Genomic DNA, 24363 nt, shown 5'->3' with positions numbered 1-24363 from the left:
GCCTCTCAGCCTCAGCTTTCTCTTACCCACAGTATGTGGGTAATAATCTTTTTTGTCCTACCTTTCAGAATTGTTGTAGGAATAAAGCAACGCAAGGGCTATAAGAATGCTATGTCTTATCACAAAATGTGCTGTACTGGCAAGTCCGTTCTGTCATAACTTTAAAACCAGTATGCACTTGAAGGTAGTGCAATTCTCTGTGCACTCAGGCACTTCCTTGTTTCAGTAGTTTTGCTGTTGGAACAAATTCTTAGCTTCGATGATTGGCAAAAGAATGAAATACCTCTCGATAACCAAACTTCTGGATGAATGCATCCAGAATTCTGTTCTGAGCTATAAGAGAACTGCATAATACCCCAATCTGAAAGGGAATAGAATGGAAAAGTACGTAATTGCGGTCAACGTGTCACACAAAAAGAAGACAGAATTCTGGGCTGACCCATGTGCTGTTCAGCAGAGGTCCAGGCAAGCTGAACACACGCCATTTCTCCTCTTTTCTGTCTATGACTTCTTTAGCATTGTCTACAGCAGTTCTGGGCAAAGTGATTGCTTCTTAAAGGTGCATCCATGTGGCATTTAGAACAGCACATGAGTGTGCAGGCATGTATGTATACATCCAGTGCACACGTCATATCTCCTTATCTGAAATCCTGGACAGCCACTGCTAGTCAGTGTAGACGATTCTAAGATAGATGGACCAATGGTCTGTTCAGTATACGGCAGGTTCCTATGTTCCTTATCCTTATTCTACAGCAGGTGTGGAATAGACCTTAAACAAACTGTGTGAGCTAAAGGGAACCTCTATTTGTGCCCCTAAACACCAGTTTTTAGGGAACTGCAGTGAGGATAGAGTAGACTATAGTGGTACCTCGGGTTACAGATGCTTCAGGTTACAGACGCTTCAGGTTACAGACTCCGTTAACCCAGAACTAGTACCTCGGGTTAAGAACTTAGCTTCAGGATGAGAACAGAAATTGTGCTCTGGCAGTGTGGTAGCAGCGGGAAGCCCCATTAGCTAAAGTGGTACTTCAGATTAAGAACAGTTTCAGGTTAAGAACAGACCTCCAGAACGAATTAAGTTCTTAACCCGAGGTACCACTATATTGCCTTCATGCTTTACTTGTAGGCTTGTGATTGGCCACTGGCTGAAACAGGATGCCGGACTTGTGCACACAATACAGCTTTTAAGCCCATTCGAAGCACACTTCACTCCTCAAAGAATTCTGGCCACTGTAGTCTGTAACTCTGTGAGGTGTAAACTACAGAGTCCAGAATTCTTTGGGTGAGGTGGAAATGTGCTTCAAATGCGGTTTAATGTGATCCAGCAACTTTCATCGCGTTTTTAAATATATTAAATTTAAGAGCGCATTGCCACCTTCAGTTTGGTGCTGATATTGCAATTTGGGCTATGTTATCCAAAGTGCTTAGGCAGGTTTTCCCCAACAATGCCATTTTAAAACTGAGATTCCCAAAAATATGTGATCGTCTGCAAAATATACAGCTTTCTACCCTTATTTTCCAAGCATAATTGCCTCTACTTCCAGTTGAGTGTTGCTGCTTATGCAGTGAAAGCCACAAGAGAGAGGTGTCAGCTAGCTTGAGGGAGCCCTGAGGCTTGCGAAAATACTCAAAATACCCAGTGAATCTCCTTTTAGGAACTGCCAAAACAACCCAATGAAGACTGAATATGCTGAACGGGTAAGGAATGCTGACTGTGTGCATATGTAATGTAAAATCAGGTAGAAACAGAAGTTAGTGGCTAAGATCTAATCAAACCGCAGCGCGCACACACAACCCTGCAAGTTTCCTCCAGGCGGGCACAGGCAAAGATTGCGCCACCCAGGGGAGCTCTCCGCAGGCACACAACTTCTAGCCCGGGCATGTAGCTGGGGAACTCCCCGTCGCTTTCGGATGACGTCAGGCGCCGGCGCCGCACGTGGTGTAGTAGGCAAGGGAAGAGCCTGGAAGCCGGACGAGTTTGCAAGGCGTTGGCTGTGCGTGCAAAGAAGGTAAAGCCGTGGGAAGGGGGGGGGGCAGGGAGGGAGGCGTGGGCTCGGACTTCAGGGTGTACCCGCGTTTTACTCTCGTGTAAGCGAGATATATAAGCGGCGCAGAGTGCAACTGCGGAACTTCGCAGGAGGCAGTGACGGCCACCAAGTTTTGTTGGGCAAATATGTGAAGGGCTGTTAATGGCTCCTTACCCACGATGGCTGTGCTCTCCCTTCAAGGTCGGAAGCAGCAATGCCCCTAAATGCCAATGGCTGGGAACCGGAGGAGGGGAGAGGGGCTCTTGCGCTCACCGGGTCCTGCTCAGGGCCGGATTTAGGTTTGATGTGGCGCTGAGGGTTAAACCACGGAGCCTAGGACTTGCCGATCAGAAGGTCGGCGGTTTGAATCCCCGCAAGGGGGTGAGTTCCCGTTGCTCGGTCCCTGCTCCTGCCAACCTAGCAGTTCGACAGCACGTCAAAGTGCAAGTAGATAAATAGGTACCGCTCCAGCGGGAAGGTAAACGGCGTTTCCATGCGCTGCTCTGATTCGCCAGAAGTGGCTTGGTCATGCTGGCCACATGACCCGGAAGCTGTACGCCGGCTCCCTCGGCCAATAAAGCGAGATGAGCGCTGCAACCCCAGAGTCGGCCACAACTGGACCTAATGGTCAGGGGTCCCTTTACCTTTAAGCTTCTGAAGGTAATGGGGCCCTTTATATGTCCAGCTGTCCTTTGCCAACAACAAATTGTCGCTGTCTTTTGTGTTGAATATATGCTATGTGGTAATTTATGGACCACCTAATAGGTATCTAAAGCCATTTGCACACAACAGAATATGTATTTTATCAAAGTAATTGTTGAACTGAAATACAATTAAGAGGAAGTACATTAATAGTGAATTGGGGGGGCAAGAGAGGGGGCCCTAAGCAATAGCTTGTTTAGTTTATACGTTAATCCGGCACTGGTCCTGCTTGAGGTTTTCCTGAGGACCTCTGCGTGGCCTATAGGAGAATAATAATAATAATAATAATAATAATAATAATAATAATAATTTATTATTTGTACCCCGCCCATCTGGCTGGGTTTCCCCAGCCACTCTGGGCGGCTTCCATAGAAACCAAAAAACACTAAAATATCATACATTAAAAACTTCCCTGAACAGGGCTGCCTTCAGATGTCTTCTGAATGTCAGGTAGTTGTTTATCATTTTGACATCTGATGGGAGGGCGTTCCACAGGGAGGGTGCCACTACCGAAAAGGCCCTCTGCCTGGTTCCCTGTAGCTTTGCTTCTCACAATGAGGGAACCGCCAGAAGGCCCTCGGCGCTGGACCTCAGCGTCTGGGCAGAACGATGGGGGTGGAGACGCTCCTTCAGGTATACTGGGCCGAAGCCGTTTAGGGCTTTAAAGGTCAACTCCAGCACTTTGAATTGTGCTCGGAAACGTACTGGGAGCCAATGTAGGTCTTTCAAGTTATGTGGTCTCGGCAGCCACCCCCAATCACCAGTCTAGCTGCCGCATTCTGGATTAGCTGTAGTTTCCGAGTCACCTTCAAAGGTAGCCCCACGTAGAGCGCATTGCAGTAGTTCAAGCGGGAGATAACTAGAGCATGCACCACTCTGGCGAGACAGTCCGCGGGCAGGTAGGGTCTCAGCATGCGTACCAGGTGGAGTTGGTAGACAGCTGCCCTGGATACAGAATTGACCTGCGCCTCCATGGACAGCTGTGAGTCCAAAATGACTCCCAGGCTACGCACCTGGTCCTTCAGGGGCACGGTTACCCCATTCAGGACCAGGGAATCCCCCACACCTGCCCGCCTCCTGTCCCCCAGAAACAGTACTTCTGTCTTGTCAGGATTCAACTTCAATCCATTAGCCGCCATCCATCCTCCAACCGCCTCCAGGCACTCACACAGGACCTTCACCGCCTTCACTGGTTCTGATTTGAAAGAGAGGTAGAGCTGGGTATCATCCGCATACTGATGGACACCCAGAGAACAGTCTGCTGGACTGGATGGGCCTTTGGCCCAACCCATCAGACTCTCCTTGTCAATGTAATGTTGTAGTGTATCCTCAGGGCCTAAGAGGAATGCTTCTGTTTATAGCTGCAACCAGCCCAGAACTCTTATTGGGGAGATTTTCTTCTTCTCCCGTATGCAGCCCTACTTCCCTTAGTGTGTTGTAGTTTCTCAGATGTTGGACTACCTTTCCCAAGATCTCTGACCATTGGGCATGCTGGCTGGGGCTGATGGGAATTGTAGGTTAGGGACTCAGGGTTGGAAAAGGCTGTGCTAGAGGACTGCCAACGCAACTGGACATTTTATGGCTGTGCGTGAGAAAGGGCCCACAGTTCTGGAGAGGATATAACTCCTTTTTCTTCTAGTGCCCCTTTATCGAAAGGATGGGTGCGACCCTGGTTCTCCAGATGTTGTTAGGCTACAGTTCAGATGATGGTCGCAAGATCTGGGTTGGTTCATATGGGGAGAGGTGGTCTGTTGCTCTGCTATGAAGCTGTACTGGCTGATTCAGATTACTGGTTGCACCCTGGTGGCCCTTTAAACTTGTTGCTTACAATCTTAATACACTTGACTTAAGTGTGCACTTGAATTCTGGGCTGAATTGTGGCTATTATGTGTCGTTTCTTAGCACTTGAATAGCCAGGAATCTGGGTTTATAGCTTCATTTTATGCAAGTCTCAGTTGCTTTAATGGGACTTCTTCCCACATTAGTGTGTAAAACTGCAGCCTTATTTGCATGAAAGATTCAAGGAGCTTTTAAGTATTATTGCTTACTACAGCCAAAACACATTATTTAAACTCTTGAAATCAATATTTTAGGCAATGGGCAAGAACAAGGGAAAAAGTCAGAAGCCGATGAATGTATTCCATGTGGCCAACAAGAAAATTGCGAAGGTTAAAAGGAAAGCAAAGCCAGTGACAACAAATCTAAAAAAGGTTAGTTTTAGAAGACTCCTTCTTGCTATTGTTTTAGATTCTTCATTAGGAACATCTTAACAACCTGTGCTGTGCATGATAAATGGAAACAACCCTAGTTTATGGCATATGCCATTCTTTCTCAACCGTGGGTCCTCAGGTGTTGAACTACAACTCCCATCATCCCCTTCTCGCTAGGGATGATGGGAGTTGTAGTCCAACAACACCGGGAGACCCAAAGTTGAGAAAGGATGGCATATGCAATTGCAGAGTGATGGAAGGTACAGGACATTCTACTAGCCCCATTCTTGACTTCAAATCCAAGGTGAATGAATGCAGGGGATGGGGAGGGGATTGTGCCTGCTGACCCAACATCTCCCTAACTTCAACTGAGGTGAGTGAGGCCAGAAAATATGACCCAGTTTTCCCTCCATATGCATGTAAAGGCAACAACAATACTCATAGAATTGTAGGGCTGGAAGGGCAATCTTGTCTAGCCCCCTGCAACACAGGAATCTTTTACCCAACATGGGGCCCAAACCCACAACCCTGAGATTAAGAGTCTCATGGTGTACCGACTATGACTTTCTCTTGGCTGAATAAAGACACAGGTCACTTCTAGATTACCCATTTAATGAGCATTCACCCTGATTTATTTGCTGAGAGATTAGATGACATTGGCTGTTTAATGATTTGTTTGTGGAGAGATTAGATAACGCAAAGTAATTCCCCATTTTCCAGTCACTCCTCATCACTTGAGATGTCTGATCTTTTGGGAACATGGGTTTGTTTTAACCAGAGCTCCAAATCAGCTTTAATTGTACAGCCTGAATCGGCTGGAATGGGATTGAATTGCCCCAAGAACAGCAACAGTCTGGAAATGCCTGTAGTAATTTTCTCATGTTTAAAATCTATAAGCCTGATTCTTGGAAGTGAGTGATGCAAATCTATTTCTGTATATTTTTGAAGGACTTCACCCTGCCTCAGCCTAATGAACAAGCTGAGTCGTTATGTAAGAATGGTTCCCTTGGTGAACTTTTGAAATCTTAGTATAGTTTAGTGTCATGTATATCCTCCAAAGTTATTTTAAAACACAACACATTGAGCTTCTATAGCTTACTGCACAGAAAATGCTTTTAGGTTGATCTTGAAATACAAAAGCCTAAAATTTGTTTTCTTTCCCCCAAAAGATTAATATTGTGAATGATGAAAAGGTTAACATGGTGAATAAGGTATTTACAGAAGTACAGAAAGAAGTTAAGCAATTGTCCAAAGCCATTTCATCAGACTCTCCAAAGAGCTTTCAGGTAATTCCTTTGCCTTATACAAAAATAAAGTAAAGCCTCTTTTCACAATGTACTGGAGTTATAAGAGGAATGTAAACCCATTGTGTTACTTGGAACTTTGTGATATTAATTTATTGCATTTGATTTTGGCATGGAAATCTGTTCCTATATGTTTGGCTCTAGATATCCCTTTTTACTCTTTCATTTGGCATTGTTATTATATTTTGTTGTGTTACTATGCTGCAATTTAGGCTTCAGTTTTCAATGAGTTGGTGGTTATAAGCGTTTTCTTAAATTATACATGAACACTGGACCCAAATCACTGAGCATGTGTGTTTCCCTCATCAGATTCCAAAAGCTATGGAAGGTGAACCAGCCAATGTGGATACTGCTACTGACTTGCTGTCCCAATTGTAGCACCAAATAGTACGTATTACATCAATATTGCACCCCCTGATAAATCGGCAAAAAGCAACTCTTTGTATAGTTTTATTTTAAAAATCTTGTTAATGTACAAGCATTGGCACTCTTTTAATACAAACTACAAATAGTGCTTTCCTAAATCTAGGAATGTGGAATGTCAGAAGTAAAAAACAGGGAACAAAATAAAGTGCTAATTAAAAAGGCACTCCACAAAAGTGTTCACTGAAACAATGTAGCATAAACTAGTTAATGCCCTTCATTCTACAATTGGCAGTGGAAGTTTTAAGACATAAAAGGTCAGAATTTTGGAATGATTGTAGAGGATTTCCAGGTGTATAAAACGCAGCAGTCTGGAGTTGTACAGGAAGCAGAGTTGGGCTTATGAAACTTTGGTTCCTAAAGAACAAATTAAAAGGAACTGGGGCTTTCAAGTAACTGTATTAAGCTACTGTAACATCTCTAGGAACACCATTCCCTGCACTGCAGCAAAAGGAAGCTTCTGTTTTACTGAGTTTATAAGTTGGTCAAAATAATGAAGTACAAGGAAGAATGTACACCCAGCATTGGTGAACTACAGAAGTTTTACATTCATTATTTTAAATACTTGTGTTATGAAATTAAGTCTACAATATTATATCGTTAGAGGTAGATGAGGCAATCTGGCTGCATCAAATCTAGTAGTTCAGTATCTGCACATCAAAGAGGTCACAGACTCCTTCGTTATCATCCAGGTTGAAGTTGTAGTCATCTCCAGGAGTAGGAGACAGCCGTAAGAGGGGGAAGACTGCAGAGGGGAAAAGAAATATCAATTTAAGCACAGCTTGTGCCACACAGCTACAGTACCAGTCCTTGGCAAATTAACACATAACTATCCTGATTCCTAGTTCTGAATTAGCATTATTATTCTCCCGGCCTCCAAAACCATTATCATTGCTGCCACATTCATCCAACATCCTGGAAGGCTGCTTAGGCATAAGACTCTGCTGAGAATGAGGTTGGCAAAGATCCTGCTCCAGTACTGATCTCCACATACGACAAATAGAAATTCATGCTAGTTTTGACTACTGGGTAGAAAGGCAAAGAACTGGTAGAAGGGATACCCATTTTGTTACTTAAAGCATACAGTGCAAAATGTGAAAGTGTCTTTATGTTAATTTTTTATGTATTTCTTAAAGTCTGTTTAGCGACTCAAATCTTGATGGGTCAGCGCAGCAAAAGTGAATACTGTGCAATGGAATTTATTACCCTCTGGCGAAGTCCACTTAGCATGGGAATGTAGAACAACTGTGTACATTATCTTGTGGAATTTTATGAACAAGTGAAATCAAGTAAAGAATGACACAGAGGTAGCTCCTTGTCCACAAGCAGCCTGTATAAGGAACTCAGGCTTGCCACACACCTGGACTGCAAGATAAGCTTTGGACCACCACGCAATATACTGCCACGAGACCCTTTTTTACAGGATGCCCCACAAATCATTTCAACACCAAAGCACCATTTTTACATGATGCACTATGGCAGCTTAATTACATTCAAGTCAAATTATAGGAATAAGGAACTAGCAGTGTTGTGCTATGAAATGAGCTTTAAACACACATAATGCAAAAATGTAGATTGGATGATGTTATGTGTTCATTTGCATTACATTTACTGTACTGAAAATGTAGAAGTGTTAAATTGTATTTTCCCCACCCCCTCAGGTGTGAAGCGGAAGGGACAGCTCACAACCAGCTTATACAATTTGGAAAAAGCAGCCGGAACGCCTCTGATGGAATCAAAAAGACATGAGATGTGATGGTCTTCAGGCAACAGCAGAGATGTTGCACGAGTTATTTAAGATGAAGACTCCCATCCATTTGGTGCACGTATAGAAGGGGGCCAAGTCAATTTTCTGAACAGGTGGGCTAAAATTGTGGGCCTCTGAAACAGCAAATGCACTGAAGTGAAACAACCATTTTTAAATAAGCATATCAACCACAATTACAAAATTAAAATTTCTTTGTTAGCTTGTTAATGGAACGCAACAAGGTTACAAAAAACAGCAGTTGTTGAATTTGCTTGCTTCATTCAGAAAAAAGTTATGACTCCTTCAATCAAGATTCCGTGGAAGCAGGGTGGCATAATAGCAGGGCTATGAAGAATAGTTGGACGGCTGAGAACATTTATTTTTTATTTACAGCTGAAGTGCAAAACCATTTCACCGAAATGCTAAAGGTCAGAAACATCTTGGTTTGAGAAAACGTAATCAAAAATGAAGCTTAATTATTATAGGGGATAGTGGGACAACCTAAAGCTGATCTGGTGGTGGAAAGCCCCACATCCTCCTAATTCATGGGCAAATTCAAAAGGGGAAAACACTATATATGGCAGTTGGGAAAGCTTTGTACCAGGCATGCTGCTGGTACAGACTCCTTGTACACAATTTGGCAGAGCAAACATTTATTTTGCAATGCAGTTCATGCACCACTGGCAATTATTAGTGTTGGAACATGACGCTTTTTGGATGTGCAAAAAGAAAACTCAGGCAGAGTCTGCTCAAGCATTTCATAAGAGGCATTCTCCTGGTGAGTTTAGTTTGAGATTCATGTTCAACAATCTTCCGGTATTGGTACAGGGGCATCATGGGTCGAATCTTGACTAAGATTGTTAAATTTTAGCCTCACTAATTCCAATAGGCCCCAAATTCAACCAGTGTGCTAGTCAGGATTCAATCCCATGTGTGAAGTGCGAAACAAAATGAAACTTTGGAAAGGAGGAAACTACTAGCAAGAGGAGGAGTAAAACTGGAGGAGTGAAAGTCTATTTCAAATGTACATGTTTATAGATTGCTCATGCAACAATTTATGATGATCCAACTTCACCCTTGCAGAACAGATGACACTCTTAGAGTGTTGGAAACCAGACTTATTGGGTGATGGTTAGAAAGTCATAATTTATCTCAGGCTAAAGTGAGAAACTCAAGCATACCATCCTTTGAAGGCTGGTGGGTAAGCTGCTGAATAATTCTGCAAACAGCATGTTGCAGTAATTCACAAGTAACAATTTGCAAGTGGGAAAGGCTGTCAGCTATAGGTTCCCGCGCCATTATTATGAAAACACACTCAATTAGGTTAGTACAATGGGTGATCTGCTCATTCAGAGTCTGTAATAAAAGGATGCTGTTTCAGTTAACCCTGATGAATCCTGGGAGTCTGGAATTGGTATTTAAATCTGGAGGCAATGGGTGGTTGCCTGGTGTTTTCAGTGAGCTAAGCTCCCAGCTGTTTGCTGCTCTGATTTACTCAATGTAAATCTTAGTGCTTCCGAGTAGTGCCATTCAACTTGCTATATTACTCATCTAGAATGTGTTGTATGAACAACACAATCTAAAGCTACACACTTATGCAAACTTTTCAGAAAGTAAACCCCATTGACATCAGCAGGACATACTTCTGAGTAAACACACAGAGGATTGTGTTGATGGTTCTACATATTGAAGAAAGTGGGAACTACAGTATAAAATATACTTCGGACCCTAAAGAGGGCTGTGGTTAAAATTGTGGGCAGAAAGCATTTTAAAAGCAAACTGCAGTCTTCTACCCTTTCCTTATTTTGTTAGGAGTTCTGCACAGGCAAATGGAAATAAAAATGATAATTTATGTGACTTTGTTCACATATTTCTTGCATTCCTAACAAGTGTCCCAGCAGCGTCACCCCAGCATTGTTTATAATGAAAGATTGGGGGAGGGCATACGTACTAAAGTTAGGGAAACTCACTGCTTTGTTAACTGCAAGCAGCAGAATGCCACGGAATGCCCACCTGCTCTAAACTCAACAGGGTAAAAAAATCATGAAATCTAACTGCTTTAAGTACATGTCCACCTAAAACTCTAGCAAAGGGATGTTGAGCTGGCATTTGCAGGGAACTGTTAACTAGTGAAGCAGAGACATCACACTTTGTAAAGAAGGATGAGACAATGAGAACATAAACTTACCATCAGATGACATCAATTCATCAATGATATCGCTGTTAATTATCCCTATGAACACAAAAAGCAAATTCATGGCTATCCACATAGACCATAAGATCAAATTGGCTAAAAACAGGAGGGAGTTATGAGGCTTTCATATTTCCAGTTGGCATGTGCAGTTAGTCAAGTAAACGTGTTAGCTAGCTACAGGTATTTAAGGCTCCTGAAATTTTCCATGTGCTTTTAATATTACATGTAGTCTACTCTCTTTGGATCTCTAGTGAAATGGAAATATAGAGTGGCTTAACACCCAGCAGGATTCTCAAGTGGATTCAGAAAATTACAAAACAAAGTGCCAGGTCAGTTATGAATAGTATTTTGTAAACTACCATGCACCACCCCTGTTTAGCCTGCCCTGAAGGAGTAGCTAGGAGCGAATCAAGTACTCCTTTATAGTATTTTCATAATAAAACATGCTTGGTTTTTATGTGCAGTTCTGTTCAAAATGCTTTACATTAGCAGTAATCCTTGCCGTCATCCTTTTAATCAGCCTTCCCCAACCTGGTGCCCTCCATATATTCTGGGTTACAACTCTTATCATCCCTAACCATTTCCACCAAAACCATTTGCCCATGAACATCTGCTACAGCACCTCACAAAACAACTACAAAAGCAAAGATGCTCTCTTCGACATTTAGCCAATGTTAAGACCGTAAAAAAATTAAGACCCCACAGCTCAACATTGTCATCAAATAGCACTGGGCTGCTTTCTTTTCCTGTTTTACGCTTCAGGACACCAGCAACTGTCCTCCCCCCCCCCCTTCAAAGTTATAATCAAACGAAGTATGTAATTTACCTCCAGGCTCATCCATCTTTGCGATGTCAAACGCATTCGGCTTCAGAATACTATTTACGTCCAGCGGAAGGAAGGACTGGCAGGTATTTGAGCTAGGTGTAGTTTCTGCTATAAGGCTGTTATACAGCTCAGAATCTGGAATGCCAGCATAAAGAGTTTCAGGAGTCTGGCTCTCCTGCAAATTGATGTCTACAGGGTGGGGAAGTTCACAGTAGAAATCGACAATATTAGTTCAACGCAAATTTCTGGAACACAACATTTCTGATACAGGCACAAATTATTTGTTACCACAAGCTCACATTTTAATATTGGCATGCACTTGATTTTAGCGATGCTAATAGCAAAAATATGCCTAACTAATTCTTAATACATGGGTTTTGCTGCTAGATTTTAGAACAGTCACATGTAAGCATTGTCTTCCACCCACAAATCCTTAGCTCAACCTGCCCCCCCCCTTATATTTTTAATTTGCTGCTAATTGAGAAAAGGGGAAATCCCTACCTGCTGACATATCTGTGACTGGTGGTATCCGTGAAAGGGATTGACCCTGATGAGGAGGATCTCTAGACTCCAACTTTTGAGGATCTACATTCACTTTAGGGGAAATCAATGGAGCTGGCAACTGAGATGGAGGTTGCATGAGGTCATCTGGAGGAGGTACCGGAAAAACCACTGGCTTTGAGGAACTGGACTCTTTGTTTATAAGCAGCACATGGATAGGCCCCGAATGACTCTTCAGATTGATCTGATATTTGTTTTGTCTCTTTATAAAGGAAGCAAAGTTAACAGGTAAGGTCACCATTCTTTATGGCAGTAGGCTTAGCAATAAAGCCAAACTGGACTGAAGTGAAAAAAAATAATGCAGGTGAAAGCTGTGTACTGAACAGGTGAGAATGTGCTAGTTGAGAAGTTGAATTCATAAAGAACGATGATACAAGTACACAAGTATACCCCCTCACCTCTAATCTACACCATAACCCAACATATCTTCACATGGTCAAGCTGTTTGGAAGCTAATTGCACACTGAACACGCATCCTGTCTCAGAACTGCATCAAAATTTCAGTAAATGTTTCTGCTGCCTGTAGTGATAATGCTTTATACTAGTGAAGCAAAACCTCTGGCCCCCCGAGCCTAACCAGGCCCGCCAGAGCTTCCCATTTGGCACATGAAGTCATTTGAGCCAAGCTGCAACCACCTATCCTTCTCCTGGTGTCGTATGACATCAGGTGAGGGACAGGCAAAGTGATGGCTTCAAATAGTGCCAAATTCAAACCATTCAGAAGGTAATGTTCTGGGTTCATTGGAACTTTAGATGATAAAGGTAAAGGGACCCCTGACCATTAGGTCCAGTTGTGACCGACTCTGGGGTTGCAGCGCTCATCTCGTTTTACTGGCTGAGGGAGCCAGCGTACAGCTTCCGGGTCATGTGGCCAGCAGGACTAAGACGCTTCTGGCGAACCAGAGCAGCGCACGGAAACACCGTTTACCTTCCCGCTGGAGCGGTTCCTATTTAGCTACTTGCACTTTGACGTGCTTTTGAATTGCTAGGTTGGCAGGAGCAGGGACCGAGCAACGGGTGCTCACCCCATCGCGGGGATTTGAACTGCCGACCTTCTGATCGGCAAGTCCTAGGCTCTGTGGTTTAACCCACAGCACCACCTGCGTCCCTGGGTTCTGGGTTCATTGGAAATTTAGATGGTACCACTCACTAATTCTCTCTTGGATCAGGATGTGAACAATCATTTGGAATAGCAGTCAATTTCCTCCTTCCAACTGTGACAAAAAGCTATTTGTATGACTTGCTAGCAGCAAAGGAAACTTGAAACTGAAAATGTGGAGCAAGTATTTCCTCCTGGAAATTCTAAAAAAAAAACACCCAAACCTCTATTGTGTTTCACTCAGGCTCAGCATAAATAACTATCAGTAATAGTTGAAGTGATGAATGCTGCACGTTTCAAAGAAACATAAAAAGTTAACAGAACACAAACTAGGTATGCTTTTCTATGTTATTAATTTAGCAAATTTATTCTGTAAGCACAAGCCCCAGTTAGAACATATACACTACTTGGGTCCAAAACCTTTTTTTTAAGAAAAAAAATATTATTATTATTATTATTATTTGCTAACCACACAGATTAAAAGAGTTGTTTATACATACCACATGAGGTACAGGAACTTCTAACTGTGTGCCAGAAGGAGCCTGAATTGCTAGTAGTGTATCCCCTGATTGTGGAGTAATTGTCAAGTGTTAGCTGAATGCATGCACACACATTCCCTTCCAGGGAGGTTTTGTTTTGCTTTGTACTGCCTGAAGGACATGGCCAATGGGTCATGAAAACATGTCAGAACAAATATACAAAATAAAATTCGGCATACTTGCAAAGGGTTACATGATTAAATAAGATAGGCTATATTTCAGTGTGGGAAAAAACAGTACAGGATGGCTACACGGTGTAAAGAGAAATCATGTTTTTAATGGAAGAAAGTCTTAAGTGATCCTAAACTGGCCATTTCACTTCCCCATATTCTACCAGCTTTATTTTTCCACTCCTATTGCACACAAAAATCTGGTGCTGTCTTTGCTTTAGCACATTTACTCTGAAATCAAGGGCCGCTGTATTCACACAGGGCTTTCCTGTGTTTTAGGTTTGTAGCTGAAGTCCAGGTCTACATAAAGCAGGGGCAGAGAATATGCAGCTCTCCAGATGTTGTGAGGCTGCAACTCTCATAAACCACAGCCAGCATGGGCAGTAATTAGGGATGATGCTACTGGCCTATAAACTCACATCTGGAGAGCCACAGGTTCCTCACCCCTAGCAGAAAGTGAAAGAATTGGCCTGCTAAGGAGTTTTGAGGATTTCTTTTGGAATAAAGGTATATCCTGTCTCTGAAAATCAGTTCTGAAAAACAGAAAGCTAACTCAAACACTATTTTAAACGAATGCTATCTGATGAACTTTTAGCACTAACTGATAAGGTGAACACAACTGGGTTTTCTCCTGACACCATTTAACAAACATGTCAAACTTCTCAGCAACTTACCATTGAAGCAGTCACATATGTCTTCATGAGTGATGTATGAAAAAGTGGTCTGTGTCAAGGAAAGTTTCAAAATAACATGATACTGCTGAGCTTTTTCAAGTACGTTTTAGGAAATTTACCAGGCTAGTTAGGTAGTTCTGTTTCAATATTTTGCCTGTCATACCCTGGACTAGTAACTGAAATTGCAGAGTTAAAAACACATTCATTTTAATCATTAAACAAAATTTATATACCATTTGATTGTAAGAAAGCTGTTTAGCAAAAAACAGCCTCTGCCTATTTTATATCTCGGGTATTAAAAAGTCCCATTAGCCTGAATCCAAAGGTGCTGTTGCATGAATGGAAAAAAAATCTGTTCAGACAAGTCACCCAATTCACTGCTGCCCAAAAAAGGACTCTGAGGATGAGGGATGATCTGCACCAAGATGCAATATGGTACAGAGGGCTGCAGCAGTGGGGGAGTAAATGAAAAAGGAAGCACTGCCTTGTATGAGAATGCTTTCCATTCTTGAAACAGCACCTGTGAACACGAGACTTCTGTGTAAACACTGAATGGGATCCAACTGGTAGCTAATGATAAGCTACCAATATAATTTTGTCCTTAGTTGGCCATGTATGCCATTTTGCCTCCTGATGGGCATTTCACATCCCTTATTATTCCACTAAGGGTCTATGTTCCCACAACTCATTTTGAATAGCCAGACACAAAATTAGTATCAACTGTTGTCAAACCCCTCAAAACTCCCATTTGAGAAAATGCCCACCACTTATTCCATCTCCATTTTCTGTGTTTCACTGAGGCACAGCAGCAATAATTCCATTTGCAAGAATTACACAGCATGTTTCAAAGGATATCATTTATTTGTGGAATCATCTTTGACATTTTTTATGCTTTGCTGTAACCACAGTTTCTGCTGATCCAGCTCCTTTTCTTTTAGCTCCAATTCTTCAATTTCTGCTTCAAGGTATCTCAGTCTGTCTACGACTTCCTTCGTATTGCAACCAGCACCTACACCTCTTAAGAGAGAGCAAAAAAATTCAATGCTACTGTAAATGAGTAACAAAAAGGCAAAAGTAGAAAAGATATCATAGCAGCAAAAATTTTAATTCCATAAACAGTGTAATATCAAGTAAGTTTCAATTGCCCTTTGATTCTGTATGATGTGAATAGGGGGACTTTCAAAGGTTGCGCACAAGAGAGACAATCCATCTCTTTTTTGGGTTTTCATGTGTGGTTTTCTGCTGAACTGTGGAGCCTCTGTTGCCCGACCACCAACAAAAGGGTTTGCATTTGTGGCAGGCGAAATATACTTCCAGGTCCTGACAAACAACTGCCTGGAGACTAGTGTCTGCAGAGAATACAAAAGCTGGTATTGCTGACATATATTGTTTTCGTTACATAAATACCTAACAATGATAACATTCATCTGTGAAGGAAAACAGCATTCTGTATTTCTATGTAAGAAAATTAAAAATCAGTTCTCTTACTTCCACTGGATGCTGTTTTTTGACTTTTTTTCTATGAGATCTATCCCTTCCAAAACATTGGTGATGTCGTAGATCCGCCTTTTTTGTCTTACAGCAAGTGTGTCGGCAGCCTGGTAAGATAAAGAATAATTTATGCAGATGAAGGGCAAAAGGGGAGGCTCATTAGACAGCTTCAGTGAAGCTGTACAAGCCTCCTAGAGAATATTAATCACAAGCCTAAAAGGGTAAATCTTCAACCTGCCACAGTCACAGATGCACAATTAGATGTGTTAGACCACCCTCTCTGACTCTTGGACAGGGACAGTAACCTTCAAGCAAACTGCCGAAAAGAATGACCTCCTTAAAACATGTCCACAGAATTCCACACATGGGAATGAGTTCTTTCAGAATTAGCCATGCATGAGAACAAGGGAAATGGAAAGTGGGGCTGAAAAGACAACATGCTTTTCTTGAGCAGGATGTAAAGGAATAATCTGTCATTTCATTTCTAAATATGGGAACAAGATTTGTGGAAGGGAGTAGGATGACAATTCATTGTATCAAAGGAAGATAGGCTTCTTAATGTCATTTATGGAAGAGCAGTGTTATTATGGGGTTTGCTATCATTCCAAAATATAATGGCAATGGTTAAGATTGAACCTCAGTAACGAACACCACCAAACAAATGAAACCATGGACCTTTTGAGTAAAAGAAGTAATGAGATAAAAAGGGGGGAAATCAGGAATGCTCAAGAGGTATGCTCTAGAACACTTTACGTTGTTGAACTGTTGCTGAAAGCAATAGCATAAAGAGTAAAATTTAACATGCAAGTAACAGCCAACGTGATTAGCAGCCTAAGCTCTGAGCCTCAAATTTTTGCATTGGCATGGGTCCAAGACTCTTACCAATGTAAATTCTTTAAGGATCAAGCTGCCTGAAATTTTCACCCCCTGCTCATATTTCACCAGAGACAAATTTCACTTTAATATTTTTTTGTGAAAGACTCTTCCTTTGCTTCACCCCCTAATCCAGTTGTTCATTAACCCATATACACTTTTTGGCAACAATGAAAAACACATTTTTCAACTGTAGCTTTTTCATCCATATCTACCGGCGAAGAAGCTGTTACTTTGATCCAACCTACAACCATCAATTAAGGTGAAGGTAAAGGACTCCTGGACAGTTAAGTCCAGTCAAAGGCAACTATGGGGTGCGGCACTCATCTCGCTTTTCAGGCCGAGGGAGCCAGCGTTTGTCCACAGACAGCTTTTCGGGTCATGTGGCCAGCATGACTAAACTGCTTCTAGCACAACGGGACACTGTGATGAGTACCAGAGCGCACGGAAACGTCGTTTACCTTCCGGCCACAGCAGCACCTATTTATCGACTTGCACTGATGTGCTTTCGAACTGCTAGGTTGGCAGAAGCTGGGACAGAGCAATAGGAGCTCACCACTGTCAAACGAATTCAAACCGCCGACCTTCTGATCGGCAAGCCCAAGAGGCTCAGTGGTTTAGACCACAGTGCTACCTGCGTCCCCTAACCACCAATTAAGGGCTGTTAACAACAGCCTTCCTCTCCAAATTCATGCTTATATTTGATCATTCAACACTAAAGACACAATCCTAACCACAAAATTAACATTCCGCTTTCCATCAGTCCAGCTCCGCTGGAGGGATGTGTGCAGAGAAACCAGACTTTTGCATAGTCGGATTGAAACCTACTGTACAAAGCTAAGAGTTACATTTATTGCTCTTCCCACTTTTGCCACTGGTCCATCCACTTCTGATACAAGCCTTTTTGCAATGTCCCCCATAAGGAACTTCAGCTCTTGGGTTGAAAAACATTCCTCATTCCTGCTTTAATTGGAGGGAAGATGGAATCTTAATGTGGCAATGTGTACCTAAGACCTAGTTTGTACACTCAAATATCATTTATTTCCCCAAGGTGGAGTGGATGCACAAGACTCCCTCATCTTACACACATGTAAACCCCTACATAATATATCCCTTCCCCTATCCCCTTTTTTAAAGGGGAAGGCATGTACATTCTATTGGCTCCGATGAAGTTAGCTAAATTTAAATCCCACTGAAATCTTCAGTACATCTAACTTAAGACTAGATCCATCCCTTTAGGTAAATATGAGGAGCACTCGTGTTACATGCCCTTTATGCTGAGTAATTGATGGAAGAAGGTGAACACACATGCTATTCTGCCACGAAAAAAGAGACTTCATTTGGGCAAGTGTATGAATCTGCCCTTTGTTGGAGTATAATTATAGTTACGTTTACTTTACCCAGCTGAATATAAATGTCAGCTGAATATCTATTGAAAATACCCTTCATTATGTAGTGCAAGAGCAAAGAACCAGTCTACTTCACTAGCAAAATTATTCTGGTAGGTTGATCCTAGGCAAGTTTACCTGAACACAAGCTTAAAAGCTGGAGCTTATTTCTGGGCAAGCCTGCATAAGTTTACATATTGCTGTTTCTGTATGTGTAGAGGGGTGGGGTTATTGTTGAACCTGACGTCTGTTTTTAATTACCGTATTTTTCGCTCTATAACATGCACCCGACCATAACACGCACGTAGTTTTTAGAGGAGGAAAATCCGTAGGCATGCCACCCGTAGGCATTTCCTCCATAACACGCACAGACATTTCCCCTTACTTTCTAGGAGGAAAAAAGTGAGTGTTATGGTACAAAAAATACGGTAAGTGGATTACAGATCTTTTGTTACAGGGGACAAATAAAATAAGGAGTAGAAAGTTTACCAGAACTCTGGAGCAACTACACAATTTATTGCAACTCACCTTGGAGGAGGTTGCTAATAGTTTAATAGTAGTTTTAAATGTTTTACAATCTTTGCCTTGTATATTTGCTCAACAGTTCTGGGAAAGAGACCATTGTTATTCTCACAGAAATGGGTGGCAGTTTGCCATGGGCCATCAATAGAATGGAGAACTAAATAGGAATTTGAACCAGTGTCCAATTCCAGGCCTGGTGCCAGCTGATCACAATTCCCCTATTAGCAGTTCAATTAAAACCCCCTCAAAATCTCTCAAAAAAGCACTTCATTTTTTGCCACAATTATTGTTATTATTAATGATTAAATTTGTATACTGCAGGTCTCAGGGCGGTTCACAGGATAAAATCACAATATAAAAACACAAAATACATAATCATCTCATCAGGATGAGAGAGAAAAGATGTGGCAGATCTCAGTCTCAGCCAGGCTATGGCGTATATCCCCAACCCTGGCTCAGCTGAAGATATGCTGGGGTAACTTGCACAACGTGGCTTGGCCAATGCAAGTCCCCCAGAACCGGCTTCCTGGTGGTGGGATCGGCCAGAGGATACTTAAACTGCATCCTAACTCTGTTCAGCTCAGTCACGTGACTTGGCAACCTGGCGGAACTTACACTGGCAAAATGGGTGGTGTGAGTCAAAATCTATTTTGTTTTCCCTCTGGCAGGCTTGGGCCAGCTCAGGTGGCAGTAGCTGGGCTCTCGAACAGGGTTGGATCTGGCACAACTTTATGTTGGCCTAACTTAAGCCAGTGTAAATTACAGTGGCTTCCCATAGTTAGGACTATCCGCTTCACATAAGATTCTGCAAGTTCCCCACTTAGATTATAGAAGAAAGCAGGATTCAAGCCACACTTCTTCAAGGGATTCACTCTATAGCGCTTCTGGTTTTGATTGTTCCTCAATATGTAATACAGTGGTACCTCGGGTTAAGTACTTAATTCGTTCCAGAGGTCCGTTCTTAACCTGAAACTGTTCTTAACCTGAAGCACCACTTTAGCTAATGGGGCCTCCTGCTGCTGCGCCACCGGAGCACGATTTCTGTTCTTATCCTGAAGCAAAGTTCTTAACCCAAGGTACTATTTCTGGATTAGCAGAGTCTGTAACCTGAAGCGTATGTAACCCAAGGTACCACTGTACCAATGAACTCTACGGCTGAGCTACACCTCCGTTTCTCCTACTCACCCTAAAAAACAAGCTCAATGAATCCAACTCCTTCTAAAAAGCCCCACCAGTCATACGTCTCTCCAATCCAGATATCTTATAAGAGTTCAGAAGTTACACACTTTTCTACTTAAAACCTTCCCCAGGATATATAAAGGGGAGAGGGTGTTATATACAGAGATAATAATAATAATAATAATAATAATAATAATAATAATAATAATAATAATAATAATAAATTTATTATTTATACCCCACCCATCTGGCTGGGTTTACCCAGCCACTCTGGGGCAGCTTCCAACAAAATATTAAAATAAAATATTATATTAAACATTAAAAGCGTCTCTCCACATGTTTCAAGAATGCAGGAAGGGTCATGTCCCCAACACTTCCACCAGCTTGTCTCAACATAAGTAGGCTTCTGTGCACAATGGGATAAAGAGCACATATTGGGCAAATACAAGTTTTTAAGGGACAAGCTGTAGGATGAGCAAGTGCAGCTGTTTTCAGGACTGGACTTAGACTAGAGTTCAAATCCCAACTCAGTCACAAAAAAAACTTATTGTGCACCTTTGTCTGTGGAGGTAAGAGAGGGTGGGAGAAAAGAGCAGGGGTTACTCCTACAGCCCGCAGCTCCTTTAGAGAAGTCAGGTAGACTCTTAATCTAAGGGTGGTGGAATCGAGACCCACGTTGGCACAAAGCTTCCTGCACTGCAAGGGGTTGGACTAGATGACCCTCGTGGTCTCTTCCAACTTTATAATTCTAGGCTGGGGCAACCGAGAAGCTGGCAGCTAGGAGGAAACAGAGCATCAATTTGAAGCAACCGAGCCCTAAAACCACTAAACCCACCCAGGGGCAAAAGCAAAACCACATACGCCAAAGCCTGAAGAAAAGGGGTGGGTTATTAAAAAGGTGCCTACTCCCAACATGGAACTTTTCCCCTCACCAGATCCCAGTCCAGAGATCCTCCCGCTGGATCCCTCAGAATATCAAGGTCCATCGCACCGCACGTTGTGTGTGTCTCTCACACAGTGCCGTAGCGTGGGTTGTCAGCACCCGGGGCAAGGCAAGTAATTTGCGCCCCCTAACCCTAACCCCCAGATGTTGCGCCCGGTGCGGCCGCCCCCCCTGCACCCCCCACGCTACGCCACTGCTCTCACACGCACATGCACGCTCCTCCCTCCGCGCCCGGATCCCACCCGCAGCGCCTGGACCCAAGCCCCCCACCTCCCCCTCACCGCTTTCAGGTCCAGCACGCCGTCCTTGGCCTCCTGCAGGAGGGACACGAACTTGGTGGTGAGCAGCCCCAGGCTCTTCTCATGCCGGCTGCTGTTGCTGCTGGCGCCCCCGGTGCCCGCACCGCCTTCCAGGCTCCCCACGCCGCCGCCATGGCTACTGGAAACCGACTCGGGCAGCGCCACCGCGGCCATGCTGCATCCCCCCCACCCACCTCCTCCGGCGGCCCCACGTGGCCCTCTCCCCACCGGGCTTGCCCTTCCTCCGGCCGCGAGGGAGCCCGGCTGGTCCCCGCGCGGAGCAGCTGCCCCGCAGAGACACAAGAGCGAGCCCTCGTCCTTTTCTCGCCCACCGCCGGCTGGCCTGCAGGGAGAGGAAGTGACGCCGCCCGCGCAGTTGCCGGGAGACAAAGTTTTGTGTAGGGAAGAGCCAGAGGAAAGGGGGCAGCTGCTCCTTTCCCGAGAAGGTGGAGCCTGAGGGGAGAGAGTTGCGGGGTGGTTGCGCCCCTCTCTCGCCCCCGGGGGGAAACGAAGCAGCAAACGGGGCGGGGAGGGTGAAAAAGGGGCCTTCGAAGTGCCCGGCAGTGGTGTTTTCACTCACTCGGGGACTTTTTCCGCGCAAAGTTGCGCTGCGCGAGGCACGGAAGCGCGCGCGCGCTTGAATTCCGCGCGGCTCCCCTCCTCCCGAGCAAACTTTTCCTGGGGCGACGCTAAGCAGCCCAGACTCCAGCAAGATGATCAGCCCTCCTGTCTTTCCGCCCGGAAAGTAAAGCAACGACGACAAGCCAGGTGACGGCTTGAGTCCCAGGCAGTGGCGTAGCTTGGGGGGGTGCAGGGGGGGGGGCGGCCGCACCGGGCGCAACATCTGGGGGTTAGGGTTAGGGGGCGCAAATCCACGGGTTAGGGGGCGCAAATTACTTGCCTTGCCCCGGGTGCTGACAACCCACGCTACGCCACTGGTCCCAGCAGTCGCTTTCCTTTGGTTCCCGTTGCGAAACTCCCTGCAAGTGGTGAGCGGCGGCGGCGGCGCTTCCGCGCTCCAAGCTTGGTGGGGTTTGAACTCCCCTTTTGCTGCTGCTTAGCCAAGCGCCCAACCAGGTTGCTGTTGTGACTGTGTGAGCAGGAAAGGTTGCCCAGGGTGGTTGACCTTTATTTAGGGAGCTTGCATCACGCTTACACATTATCTCAGTACCTTGTGGCAGTAAACTCTCTCTATTCCCATAGGTTGAAACCACCACAACCAAAATACCCCACCCCCCAAAAAAAACCCCATGCCTTGCAAACAGAAAACTTGCACACCAGGGAGAAATGCTCAGATGGAGACTTTAGGTGATGCTGATTTGTTTAATCATTTGTTTAAATGATTTTAAAAGAGAGAGGCGAACATTTAGTTCCTGCTGCAGGCTTCCCATGCCTGATCCAGCAGGGTTCTTGTTTATAAACTCTGGCTTTTTCAGTTAAAAGGATCAGGTGGTAACTAATGGAAAGCTATTACCAGCCAGAATAGAGAATACAGGGCTAAATGGACAAACAGTAGTATCTGGGGGGGACTACTTTCTCCACTTTATTAATGCAATATTAAGGTGCCAACTTATTATGAAGTTAACCATTCCTGGTCCCTGGCCCAGATTCTCCAGAATAAACTGACCCCTTTGATTGCATGCTGCCACCCCTGATTTTCAGGAATGGGGGAAACCAGAGTTAGGCAAGCAAAGAGGCTTAGTAATCAGATGTCACATTTCTCTCTTACTTTAATGGAGGTTTTCTGGTTGGATCTCTCTGCATCTAGCATAAATATGAACATTACAAGTAAACACAACAGCAACTGATCCAAAGATCTCCCGTCAAAACCCAAACACTCCTTAGTAGTACATTTACAGAAATAAATAGCATCTCCCTTATCAAACTGAACGTATATACCACTGCAACCTTTTTAATGAAAACAATACAATGGTCAAGTTGCTAGTGACTTTTGGCAAAATACTTGCAAGAATGTTTCTCAACCAATAATTCATAATGTTTAATTTGATTATAACTGCATTTCTAAAGATGTTCCAAGTCACCCAGGCTGCACAGGTCAGAGAAAAAAGTACTTTCACACTTTCTGTTAATGAGAGGCTTTCTTTGTTTGCAGAAACCATCCTGTTACGTTCACAAATGGGGCAAGTTCTCATGGGTGCTAAAACTATTTTGCTTCTTGATCTTTCAGTCTTTATGAAAACAGATGTTGGGAGGAAAGCATCCTTAATTTCCTCAGCCAACATAATTTATCTCCACATGAAACAAGCCCCAGAAAACCTAAAAGTGGGAAGCAAATACACACACACACACAAACAATTGTTGCAGTTTTGATTTCCAGGCAGACCTCCTTAAGATAATAAAATTGTCCCTTTAGGAACTGGGTAATATAACTGCAATGTCTGAGCTGAGGAACAGAATAGATTAGGTAACATGGAAGCTTAGACATTTCCCTTCACTTAAAAAAATCCTTATTGCTAGCTTCAAAGGAAACCCTATAGGAAAGGTTAATTGCTACTAAAAGACCAGGGTAGACACCAGTGTGTGCACACATCTGCCGAAGGTTGCAGTATTGGCGGCCACATGTCACAAAGTCAGATATGAACATGCCCAGATCCTGTCTTCAGTTGACTGGACAATGTGCATTGCTGACACATGGAGCTGCCTTTTACTGGGTCAGGCAACTGAGCCAATGTGGTTGTACTGGTTGTTACAGTGTCAGATTAGGGCCTGGGAGACTAGAGTTCAAATCCCGACTACCACAAAGCTGCTTGGTCCAGTCGCTCACTTTTCAGCCTAACCTGCTCATGAGGTGGTTGTGGGGATTAAAGTAAGGAGGGGGTGGAATAATGTAAGCCACCTTGAGCTCCATAGAGAAAAATATGGTATAAATGCAGTCAATAAATTTAGCTCAGTATTTCCGGCACTGGCTGGCAGCAGCTCTCTAGGTTTACAGGCAGGGGTCTCACCCAGCCCTGCTTGGAGATGCCCTTGGGGATTGAACCAGGGACCTTCCGCGTGCAAAGCAGATGCTCTGTCCCTGAGCTACAGCCCTTGCTTAAAAGCAGTGGTAAGATGCTAGTCCTCATGGCTCCAAAGAAAGGGCTGAATTAAGTAGGAACACAAGAGGCTGTCATTTATCAGTCAGAACATTGGTCCATCTAGCTCAGTATTGCGATATTCTCGGCAGTAGCT

At 43.7% G+C, this 24363-nt stretch overlaps 2 protein-coding genes across 2 annotated transcripts; one reads left to right on the top strand and one right to left on the bottom strand.

Moving 5' to 3' along the window:
* The first annotated feature begins 1858 nt into the window (after positions 1-1858).
* On the top strand, positions 1859-10270 carry RBIS (ribosomal biogenesis factor). Its single transcript, XM_081204139.1, has 5 exons — positions 1859-2009; positions 4823-4939; positions 6109-6225; positions 6553-6630; positions 8328-10270. Exons 2-4 carry the CDS (start codon positions 4826-4828, stop codon positions 6619-6621), a joined length of 300 nt encoding a protein of 99 aa, XP_081060265.1. The 5' UTR covers positions 1859-2009; positions 4823-4825; the 3' UTR covers positions 6622-6630; positions 8328-10270.
* On the bottom strand, positions 6680-21687 carry E2F5 (E2F transcription factor 5). The gene is made up of 9 exons (XM_081204138.1): positions 21154-21687; positions 15965-16074; positions 15332-15493; positions 14477-14520; positions 13594-13658; positions 11935-12196; positions 11434-11622; positions 10602-10646; positions 6680-7411 (listed from the first exon to the last, which is right to left on the bottom strand). The coding sequence occupies exons 1-9, from the start codon at positions 21343-21345 to the stop codon at positions 7302-7304; spliced, it is 1179 nt and encodes a 392-aa protein (XP_081060264.1). The 5' UTR covers positions 21346-21687; the 3' UTR covers positions 6680-7301.
* Between the last annotated feature and the right edge of the window lie 2676 nt (positions 21688-24363).

This window comes from Podarcis bocagei (genome assembly GCF_964188305.1).
Source record: "Podarcis bocagei genome assembly, chromosome: 8".
Lineage (NCBI taxonomy): Eukaryota > Metazoa > Chordata > Lepidosauria > Squamata > Lacertidae > Podarcis > Podarcis bocagei.
Note: the sequence above shows the minus strand (reverse complement) of the source record. Positions and strands in the feature narration are given on the sequence as shown.